At 39.7% G+C, this 12,218-nt stretch overlaps 1 protein-coding gene across 2 annotated transcripts in view; it reads left to right on the top strand.

Annotated features, from left to right (window-relative positions):
• The first annotated feature begins 8,930 nt into the window (after positions 1–8,930).
• ppp3ca (protein phosphatase 3, catalytic subunit, alpha isozyme) overlaps positions 8,931–12,218 on the top strand; it is a 31,433-nt gene continuing 28,145 nt past the window's right edge. Inside the window, exon 1 of one of the 2 annotated variants that reach the window (XM_084942310.1) lies at positions 8,931–9,381. In XM_084942310.1, coding sequence (XP_084798436.1) covers positions 9,327–9,381 — 55 coding nt within the window. In that variant the 5' untranslated portion in view covers positions 8,931–9,326. The remainder of the gene's footprint in view (positions 9,382–12,218) is intronic. The other variant, XM_084942309.1, reaches the window with a different exon arrangement.

The raw sequence follows: 12,218 nt of genomic DNA, 5'->3' as shown, positions 1-12,218 counted from the left end.
AAGCAACAACAAAACGAAAGCGAGGGTTTGGTGTGATTTCAGGACAACTGTGGAGAGAGAGCTGTGTCAAAAATAAATAAACACAGCTGACAGCACCAATGTACGAGACTGATTACTTGCTGTGTTTATCCTGTCTTCAGATACTCGGTATTGGCTATGATAGTAGTATTCCGACATCATAACAATTATTATTTGCTTTTTGCCCAAACAGCAGAGACAAGTGGGCTTAATTGTGTGATTTAAAGAGTGATCTCTGTTATCACGAAGGATCCGGGGTAGCTGAGAATAAACGGGGTTAACCTCAGTTCACCAGTGTGTTTATTTGGAGCACAGAGGTTGTGCAGAAATGACGCTGACATAAATCAGTCTCATCCCCGGTTGCTCTTCCTTTCCCTCAGCTCCAGAGTCCAGTCCGCCTTTTTCGACTGTCCTGTCTGCTGGCAGGCGGCCAACCCAAGTGTGTGGAAATGACACCGCCAGGGCGGCAGAGATTTTCCTTCATTTCTCTCCTTCCCGATCGCAGACTGGCTGACATTGGCTAGAAAGTGGAGCAGCTCGTCAGGGACAATCAATGCGAATCGATCGAGCTTTGCGGTTGAGGCTCCAGAGCTGGAAAATATCGCGGCAGCTGAAGAGAGGGAGAGGGAGGGAGGGAGAGAAGAGGAGGGGGTATTCGACTAACTCTGCCCGTAGCCAGCCAACCTCCCTGCAAACAAATAACGCTACGGCTTTCATAAACATGACACTCACTTCGTAAACACTGAAGTCAAAAAGCCGACACATGCGTAATTACGCACGGTATTTGTGCTCTAAACTCGGTCACAATAAAGGTGTCCACCCACAGGCTAGTCCATATTCTGTGCGTGCGAAAACATTGACAATAAGGACTTTGTTGAAGTTTTTGCGCTTCTTTCAGTACTTGCCTCGTGATGAAATGACTCTGACGTGAATACTTCCGAAACACATTTCTCCGAGCAGGAAACATTTGAAATAAAATGCCAGGAAACGATTGGCTCCTTTAAAAAAAGAAAATCTGTTTAAAAGAGCGTCTCACTTTGCATTCTAACTCCTCATAAATTAAATTAAATCCCCTTCAAGAAGTGTTGGGTGACGTGTGCGTGTCTGTGTGTTATTTTGACATTAACAGCTTCTCCACTTCAGCAAAGAAATGTTAATGCAGCGGGGATTCACCCTAATGTGACTTGGGATTAATATAATTAAATGCATCTTTAATACATTCCGCTTTTAGTCACTTTCAAAACTACAATGGATCTACTGTGGACACCTGGAAGCGGCACTTAAACACCACATGTAATCATTTTGCCCAGTACTCACCAAATTTAATTGCAGACACATTTCAACACACGTTTTCTGGTGACATGGGGATTCAAATATATATAAAAATTATACAAATATATATTTACACTATATTGTTTACGTTCTGCCTTTTTACACCTCTTATTGCTTTTGAGTTTAGTCGTTGAAAGATTATCCCCTCTTTTGAGCATGAACAATTCATCAAAGCAAGCAACATGGTTCAGATCGAGAACTCAAGGCTGTAGCTATGGTGGCAAAAAAAAAAAAAAATCCAGATCTGGGTGTCTATCTTCTCTGAGGCTGCCCAAAAATGAACTGAATATCCACTGTTCCACTTGATCATGATGGCACTCACAGTGAATGAAAGTTGGCTTCAATAAACCTGCTTACACTTTGATTAAACACATGATAGTTATACTGTAGCTACACTCGAGGAGTAGACATTAAATTAAAGAGAGGCCGTTGCTCTCTTCATAAATTATGGTGTTTGTGTATACAGCATTAATGACTTCTTACTCAGACATGTGTTTTTTTATGACTAACAAAATGTAATGCAGATATAAATGTTAGATGAATATACATGTGAGCACGTGAACGTGTGGCTAATTAACTTTCCAGATAACTTAGCTATGATATGGTTCATTAATGTCCACATTTACAGTTCCTTTTTAAAACAACTGATTAGAGCTTCACTTTTCTACATTTTCTGCATTCAGGGTTTCAGACTATGTCACTGCTATTCTACATTTACGTAGGATAAAATGAAGCGACCGTGTTCTTTGACTCTTTTGTAGCAGACGTCCTTCCCTTTTAACCTTCTAAAGTCCTCTATTTGTGTCCGGAAAAGGCTGGAACGTTACACGGCAGCCCGCAATCATACGTGCTTTTCCCGGGTTGAAAAGAGGATCAAAGAGAGAAATCATGGGTTAGGAGAGTCATGCATGGATAGATGGGTAGGAGTGAGCAGCAAGCTGTGACTCTTGGACATGTTCTGGTGGGTGCACTGAACCCCGGAGGCTGCAGCCACACTCAGCCCTTTGTTGTTTTCACTCTGCACAGGGAGGCCGGGTACTTTCCTGAGCTGGGGTGGAGGATTAGCGTTGCATGGCCTCCATCTCCAGCTGCACACATGACCAGCGCTGTAGGAAAGCCCCCAGTGATGGCCCAGAAAGAGGTACGTAAGTGATGACGGGAGCAAGCAAAGCATGAACATCAGCTTTTTCCAATTACAAGCCCTGTAAACTGCCTAAATAATCATTGTAACACTCTTCGCACATGCCACCTACGGTATTTCTGAAAGACTGGCTTCGTGTCGAGTGTCTCTCCCATGTTACCATATACAAGTTTTTCTTTTTTCTCTCAGATATGGATTCTTTAACCTCTCACCTATATCCACATCAATACATGTAATCATGCCACCTAATAATCGCAGTTCACATTAGTCGTAAAAGCACACTTTTATGTCTCCATGGGACCCACTGGAAACAAAGCTCTCTCATACTGACTGGTCTTTGGTGCCAGGTGACGTCACTTAAAATACCACAGATCATCTGTCACCAGAACTAACCAGTTGTTAGAGCGGAGTGTTCCAATAGCTCTTTCTTTTCCCTTGCCAGGAAGGGGAAATGCTTTGAATTATTGTTTTTTTCCAGTTGTTTGGTTTTTCTCACACATGCAAGCAGCTTTAAAATGTCACAGACTACTTTATCTATTTAGTAAAAACTCCTATGTGTCAATTGCACTCTGCCCCTTATCTCTATGCGCTAGCTTCAACAGGCCTGGAGTCCTATCAGAGATTCCAAGAAGTCACTACAGCCATGGTGACAAGCAGTTCTCGCTGCCAACTCTTCTTGTTGTTTATCAGTTACAAATGTTTAATTAGCGAGTCGCGGAGATGCAGGTTGGCATATTTTGGGGGCTCGGAGAAAGACAGGTTGGTGGTTTCCCTCTTTCTTCTTGCTCCCGATCGTCGTGTTGAACTAATCTAAGTGCCTTCGGGCTCTGGCTCAAGAGCTGACGCACAAAACAACTCTTGAGCCAGAGCCTGTGGTGTCAACATACTCATGTAATTCATGGTTAAAAAAAAACAAACCCTAGTGACTATTGGTCAGAGATTTTTTAAGGTACTCCTAAGGCATAATTAAACATTTTTATTTATAGTGGTACTGTGGTTTTAGAAAATGGAAGTGAGGAAGTTTAGCCAAATTAAAGGCTAGTTTTTGGAGCATTACATATGGATGACACAGCTTTTCTATCAGAAATAAAACAACATGTATATGTATGTATATATTTACATAAGTATTTCTTTAAACTATTTGGGATGACACTGAGAGACACAGAGACAGGGGAATCAGCATTTTATTAAACTTGGGAATCAATAGTATTTATGAAGCAAGGGAAGTTTATGATCTGTATGAGTCACATGCAGCATGGCTTGTGATTCGATGAACTGTCTGTGTGGTGACATGACCAAAGATGCTTAAACTCCAGCAACATTTGTAGTACACTTTATTGTACTTTTAGAATATATAATGTATGAGATGTTGATAAATAGACCCCCTTTTGGTAATTCCCCCTTCTCCTCCCTGCATTTTGATAGTAGTGCCAGAAAGCCCTAGTGATGTGATTGCGAGAAAATGACTTAAGTTATGTGGGAGCTTACAGCTGGATAAACTCCAGGACATAATGCAGCTCCTTTCACTGTACCGTTTTCTCCTACTGTTGTGCCAGGACAGCACGCCAGTAAAAATAATATTTAGGTTCTGCACGTCCAAGGATATGTCATTACAAGACGTGTAATGTTTTTAGGCAGTAAATCGGGATTGGCATTAAGTTTCTGAAAAAATATTTTTCATTTTGGTGTTTTTTTTATTTGTTCGTTTTTTGTGTTTAAGTGAAGCAAAAACAGGAACATTGGCAGAAAACCGTCTCCACTCTGTTTTTTTCTGTCCTGGTAATAATGACAACTCCAAGGACATACCATGTGCAAGTACCATGTGACTTTTGAAAAAAAAATTCAGTTTCTAATGTGGTATGGATTTTGTGTGAAGTGTTTTCCTGTCCCACTGAATAGGCCTAAATCAGTCACACCTTGTGTGAGCCTGACAGCTGCAAAGGCTTTCTGCCTGATGAGCAACACTTGTTCCGTTTCTAGAGATTTATTACTCATCCTGCCACTCATCACATGTTCTGCCTCATCTGTCAGCGAGGAAGTGCCTCTGTTGTCTTGACTGACAGTTTTAGGACAAAAAAGCATGACAAAATCACATCAACAACTGTTTAGCTTGTGCCACTAAATAAGCGGTGTCACTGCCTTCTCAAATGATCACGTCTCATAATGCAAAGCAGCAAATGCTGCCCCTCATGTAACAGTACCAGAGAACCAGCTGTTGCTGCTGCTGCTGCAGTTAAAATAAAGGTTAGAGCTCCATCTAGTGGTGAGTCTTCAAAGTGACGACTGTATAAGCAACCATAAAGTTTCATGTCTAAACCAAATAAAACTTGTCTTGGACAGAGATTGGCATCAACATCCATCCAGCTCAAAATGTTATGAATCAAAATGACATCTGTGAAGTCTGTTTCTGTTTCTCTGTTTCACTTGAGATTTTTTTACCTCTCGTGTCCCATGACTTTCTTCCAGTTTGTTTGTTCCATATGATGTGAATCTTTCAAGTTCACCCTCAACCTTTACAGATAGAAATTCAGCAAAATACTTACACCATAATATAAAATATACACTTAACATAGCAGAAGATACATAATGCTGTCACTGTCACCATGAATCATGGGACCAACAGATTATACAGTGGCTTGCAAAAGTATTCGGCCCCCTTGAACATTTTGTCACATTACAGCCACAAACATGAATCAGTTTTATTGGAATTCCACGTGAAAGACCAATACAAAGTGGTGTACACGTGAGAAGTGGAACGGAAATCATACATGATTCCAAACATTTTTTACAAATAAATAACTGCAAAGAAATGCTATGAAATCCACCACATATTTTCATGCTTTTTAAGGCTATATGTGGTCATAACAAGGTTAGTTACAGGTTGTAGTTAACCAAAACTAGTTTAAAAAAAACCCATTTTAGTTAACTACAATAAAAAAACGAGACTTTTGAAATTACTTTAAACTACCTGAAACGATTTTGTAAACTTGGAAAACTACCTAAAATAAAATATACTACAACTAATAAAACAAGAACCACCTCAAGAGTGCCAAGTACTGCTGCCTGGGTAGTGTTTACATTTAATGGAATACTATTGTATTTTGTTTTCTGTGTTCTTTTTAAATGAACTTTGAGATGTTTGTAGTGCATTAGAAACAAATGCGAGGTGTGGGTTTTTCTTATTTGCCCTTTTGAAATTTATTTTAATATGCCTGACATAACTGGCAGAAATAAAATGTAAAAGTGAGGTCAGAGGTCAAAGCTGACATGATATATGATATGTGGCAATGTGATATTTAAAAAGCAGATATCCCAGTATCACTAAATGTTGCCAATACAAACAAAGGTAGTAGAATTTTAACCATAATTTTAAAGATAAAAGATATTTTATGAAAGTTTGACCTTATTTGACCTTGAAGAAAAGGTCAGAGGTCCAAAGTAATGCATCATTATATCATTGATTATATGCCTATATGTTGTTAATTCAAACAATGGCAGTGAGAAACAAAGGTTTAAAGAGCTCCGTATAGCATTATCCCTTTGACCTTCAGCTCAATCTACTGACCTTGAAAGAGAGGTCAAATGTGACATGTTATTTGAAATCTTTATACTAATATATTTACCCTTTTTTTCTAAATCATAAGGCTTTTTGTCACTTTTCAACCACTAAATCATTAAGTAGACCTTGAAGACCTTGGTGGATGCATACATTTCATGTTTACAGACAGAGTGACAGGCACACATGCAAACGCCACCAAAAACATAATCCATCTTAGAGGTAATAAAGCAAAAAATGCAGAGGAAACATCCTTAGGTTTAGTATTTGTTAATTTATTCAAACTAATCAAATCGGAACTTGCCTGAAGAGGCGTTGATCTCTGTGTATATTGACACTTTAAAAGCTTACAAGATTGTGAGTCAGCTGCTTTGAAAAAATTCTGTTTTCCTTTCTTTCTTTCTTTTTTACTTGCACTGATTTTTCTAAATACACTAACACTTAAAAAGCTAAAACTGAAACTGGAACTAAATTAAAATTAAACTGAAAACTAAAAGTCAAAAGTAAAACTGATTAGAAAAAACAAAACTAGAATCATAGTAATCCTGATATGAAACAGTCTAATTTCTGCCAAAATTGTTCACAAGCCTCTTTGACTCATTGGAGTGTTTGGATTTTAGTTCTAATTAGTTTGTGCAGTGTAGCCAAACAATAACATGAAAACGTATCACTTTCTTTGTGGACCTCACACATTATAATAATCTGTGAATTGTGGACTGTGAGCTGGATAAGCCAGGACTAACAACAGTCTATTAAATAGTACCATTATTATGGGAAGAAACCATAACTCAGAATCTAAAGAGACGACCCTCACTTTGTCACAGATTCACAAGACAGGACAAAATTCCAGATCAGGTGAACTGAAGAGAAAGTGGGTCTTTTATCTGACTGTTGCAAAAATCCAGAGAAGTACAAAGTCCAAAAAAGAAAAAGGTGAAACAAAACAGGAAACTAAAACAGGAGCAAAGAGAACGCTGGGAGACAGGTGAAGTGCAAACAGACACTCGGACAAAGACACAGATAAGATTATATGAACACAGAGCTGATAGCCCAGTGAGGCACGGGCTGGAAGAGGGCACAGGGGGTAAATATTTAAGACAGGGCAAACAACTCACACAGGAGAAACCATAATACAGGTGGAAACTATCAGAGATGTAGTAGAAAGACAGAGAAGGCACATAACGAGAAACCAAGGTGAACCAGGAAGAAACAGCACGAACTTCAACATCAACAATGAAATAAAACACTGAATTGGTCTCGTGTTTCAGAAAGCAGAGACCCAACACAATGGATTGAACTAAAGGAATAATCCTCATTCACTCAAGTGAAATCCTTCACTTGATTTCCTATAAAGAAAATAAGTAACATTTATTTTTAATCACACTATAGTGATCGTATAGCGTATGTATGCTTGTTTGTACATTCCCTATCAGATTGCTTGCTGACAAGTAAAGTAAAAATGATGCCCCTTTCCATCTTTGATTTGCTTTTTGTTTGTTTGGGGGTTGTTGTTGTTTTTGCTTTTTGCTATGTTATCAGATTCATTATGATACAATTTAGTATGTAATTTATAAATGCATTTATAAATGTTTATTCTTGATTAATAAGCTTGTATATAATGTGCTCGTGGTAACATTTCGAAAGTCTGAGTAGGTGATTAACAAACTATTTAGATCTACATTTATATACATATAATGATTAAGATATGAGATTTGTTTCTAAGCTCAGTGCATCTCTTTCTCTTAAACCCCTCTTACAAACTCAGACTCTGGTCCTACCTAGATTTCAGTAATGTGCAAACCTCCGGTGGCAATAAATGTTTGAGTGTTGTGTATCTCTCTGTGCTTTGGGTGAGTCGTTTTTCTGTTGTGAAGATAGCTGAGACTTGCTCGAGTCTTGGGGTACTTTAATTTTCATTTTTAAATACTTTAAAAGGCAAAAATACTCCTAACTTTAAATGAGGTCACACAAAAATACTTAACAACTAGTAACTGCCTGAATTAACCATGAATTAAAATGTGAAATAAGTATTTATAAAACCTTTATTAACTCACTCACAAACAATTAGTTGATCAATCAAGAACAAAAATATCTATATTTATAAATTACATGCATGCTAATGTACATGCTAATGTGCGCCATAAATGATGCACTTACCCGTGTTAAGTGTTACCAAACTAGAAAATAATTTTAACTCGATTTTTTTAAAAACTCTAACTGTTCTGGCTACAATTTGTGCAGAGTTAAATGTGAAACTAGACTAAATTGCGAGATTAGATGAAAATACAGAACCATTATATGTGTCATGGTTGACAGTATGAAGAGTGTGGTGATGTGGGGAAAGCAACAACACACTTGACCTTACAGTCTGGTATTTTCATGTGAAGAGTTCATATTTATAGATTGATGATTTTTTTTTCTTAAAAACTGAACTACAATTCGTAATAAGGAAATGAGTCTGAGCATCAGACGACTAGTATTAAATATCATTCATTTTAAAGTGCGCAAATTGTAATCACCATACAACCCGTTAATTTACCTTTCCTGTGTCCAAACGTGATTATCTCATCATTAGGATCCACAGTTAACCATATTAAACATTTTCCTTGAAAGATCCGTGGACTAAGTTGCTACTTTGATTGCTTACTTTGCATAAAACCTGATGGTTTGTCGCCACCAAGTGAAAAGTCTCCGCCAACATATGCACCCGACTGCTGCTTTTGGCGCACACGTGTGCCCGCTGCGGGAATCAAACCGAGCCCGTCTGATTGTCATGAACGTCTAACACGTTTAAGCCGAGGTCCACGCGCTGTCATTATCAGGCGTATAAATTTCGAGAATACCGAAACATGGCGCGTAGTGCGTGCGTGGGGGCAACCCCGTCTCAGCCTCCATCTGATGGCAGCATCAGGCAGTCCCGTGAAACATTTGCGTGGGAGTTCCCTTCACCGCCATGTCGGGATAGTGCACGTCTCTCTCTCACTCTCACTCTCTCTCACTCCCTCTCTCTCCGCGCATCCTCCCCCACATTAACAGCTTAGGACAGCAGAAGCAGCTCCTACAGCATCCAGCACCCAGCATCCATCCCTGCCTGGGGAGCAGCAGTCCTACCCGGCGCAGCACCGACGCACGGAGGGGGCGCATCATCTAAGTGATGCCACAGCATCAGCCGCATTTCGACAACAAATACTGAGAGTACATCCTAAAGGAGAGGGAGCAGGAGGAAACAGAAGATAAAAAAAAAAAAAAAAGCTTCAGCCTCGAAGACAGCAACTGCCCATGAAGATGTCTAACGCTGACATCGTCTTAAACGCCACGGATCGGATGGTGAAATGTAAGTTAGCCTATATTTTCTGCGTGCTTATGGCTGTATTACATAACACCTCCGGTGTTTAGCTCTCTGCGGATCGGCAGGACGCGGGCTTTATGAACGTGTCGCACATTAATGGTGCATATGCGGCCATCAAGTTGTGTTCGTGGTGGTGTTGGTGTTGGTAGTGGGCAAGTGAAGCTTTGATGTTGATAAACAATCCGGGTTCCTCTGCTGCACAGCCCCCGCGGAGAGCGAGCAGAGCACACGGGCAGCACCAGGAAATATGAAGTGTAATACATTTTTAATTGTGCCCGCTGATTTATGTTTAATCGTATCTGTCATGATTTGACTGTACGCTTGCTTTCGCTCACGACGGGAGGAGAGGGAGAGTGTGGGGGGAGAAGGAGGAGGAGGAGGAAGGAGGAAAAAACAGCTGAATTGCCGAGCTTGTGGTAGAAGCTGGAGCAGTGATGCAGCAGGATTTCAGGGGCTTAGACGGGGGCCAGCAAAAAGAGGGAGAGGGCATGAAATGGACATTTATTGGGGGGGTTTATTTTACCGGGCTCAAGTCAGGGTTTAATTTGATTAGAAAAAAAGGGTGGCGGTGTGTGGGGGGATTCCAAAAGCTGAATCAGTAGATGGATCAATGGAGGATGATAAAGTGCCCACGGTTGTCATAACTCACTTAGCCCTGCTCATTTTCCCCCCTCTCTCTTCTTTACAGTGGATCTGCCAACAGTCAGCACTCTGCCTGAATACATACACACACACACACACACACATATATATATATATATATATATATATATGTGTGTGTGTGTGTGTGTGCGTGTGTGTGTGTGTATCCACATTCTGTATATTATCATAACGGCCGAGCAGCTCAGTCAGCATTAACAACTAGCCCCCGGAGTTTTAGAAACAGTAATCTGCACTGTGAGATGCACTTACATGACAGTGACTGCAGGCGCACAAATGTACTGCGTGCACTAGCAGTTACAAACGAGCCTTAAATTGTCATTGATTACAGAACATGAACTGTGTCACGTGAAGAAAATTTTAAAAAGGAAAAAGACACTCTTCCTGAGCTGCCTGAACAATATTGTTTTCTAGCTTTATTTTAAGTGGAGATTTATCTAAAAGGCCATCTGAATAGCTTCGGTCTCGTGCTGCGGACACTTTCGTTTCATTATACTTTTACTGTACTTTCATCTTTTTCACAGGATATTTGGTTTCAAACAGAATTCTGTTTCCGTGCCGTCCATCATAAAAGGGAGAAGTTGGTTTTGATTTGCCGTGCTGTTTTCTGCACATTTGAACACGAATTTAAAGCAGTGACAAAACCATTGTGGTTATTTCCTGGCGCAGCTTCACTGACACCCAGGAATTCAAAAATATGTCAAACAGAAGGTTTATATCAGCGAACGTAACACAGCCAAGAATTCTGACTCAGTTTTCTGCTTTTGTAACATGGTCATGTAACACTTTAGGATTTAGGAGTTGATAAGTATTTTGTATTTTCTTTCATTTTCAGGCTGTGTGCCCTGGATACTTGTTAAATAGCCTCACCTGTGATTTCTAATACAGATTAATTTGGCTGATCATAGAGAAAGAATTATAATTTTTCAAAATCCTCTTTTTTTCCATGCTCTGAATTGTCAAGGTGCTATAAAGGTTTGTTATTGCTTGGCCGACACTGAATGTGTCTTTTGTCACTTGTATCTGCTCTCCTATTCTTGCACACCACTTTGAAAAAGAAGTAAAAGCCATTTTTACAATCCCCAAAAGACTGAAAATTGGAAGAAAAAAAATACAAAGAAGAAACTGAATCTTGCATCCATCAGGTGATCAAAGGAAGCTATTGAGGTAGTGAAAATTTTGAGCCAGAAGACTGACGTTTCCTGCTGTTTTTGTGTGCGCTGCTTGTAGTGAACTACCGAGCACTGACACTACAAGCTACTCGAAGCTATTTTTATCCCTGCTGTGTACATAGCTTCAACTTAAACCACAGCCAGTTTCTTGCTGGTTCTCTTTTAGTCTTACATGTCTTAATCCGACAGAGCATATTTAAAGTGGTACAGTAACAGTAACTGCTGGGCTGTGCAGTTTGCTTGCTACAGTACCGTCACCACAGGCTGTTTAGTGCAGGTGCGCTCTTATATTTCACCCCGAGGTATAATATATCAGTGTAAAACTTTGTCACATTCATGTCAGCCTTTGGTAACACCATACAAATACTTGTATTGGCATTAGTAATTTATTAATGGCCATGATGCGGCAGTAGTTAGGTTTGACAGAACAGACCTGCTCTGATAGCATCTAAATAAAAACATCAGTCAGGTGGTACATACAGTAAGACACTGAATATCATACAAAGCAAGCTATAGCAGAGAATATGGGCAATAAACCAGAATACTTATGTCATTGTTTTATTTTATTTTATGGATCTTTTAATTGCACTGTTTACTTTTGTGAAACCATCCTGCACTTAACAAGACAAACTATGGTTAACAAACACATAAACCCACCATACATTTATTATTAATTGAACAGTGCAGAGAGGCAGCTCTTCTTAGCCGTCTTTAGCTGAATGTCTTTTAACTCCACACAGAGGCTTCTTAACTGTGAGCTTAAGGTTTGACCAATGTGTGAGCATTTGCATCACTGTATCTACGTGAAGCCCCAATGCAAATCCCAGTTTTCTGTGGAGCACAGCTACTGGCTGTACTCCAACAGTTAGCTGCTGCTGCTGTTGCCCGGCAACGTACAGTATTTCATAGTTCAACTCTGCTCGGGTGCTGAGCAGAAGTCAGCTTTTCATCTCTCCACCATACATCTATATCAGGAGACCGCTCACATGT

The sequence above is a fragment of the Perissodus microlepis genome, chromosome 10 (genome assembly GCF_051167445.1).
Source record: "Perissodus microlepis isolate ML-2025 ecotype Zambia chromosome 10, ASM5116744v1, whole genome shotgun sequence".
Lineage (NCBI taxonomy): Eukaryota > Metazoa > Chordata > Actinopteri > Cichliformes > Cichlidae > Perissodus > Perissodus microlepis.
Note: the sequence above shows the minus strand (reverse complement) of the source record. Positions and strands in the feature narration are given on the sequence as shown.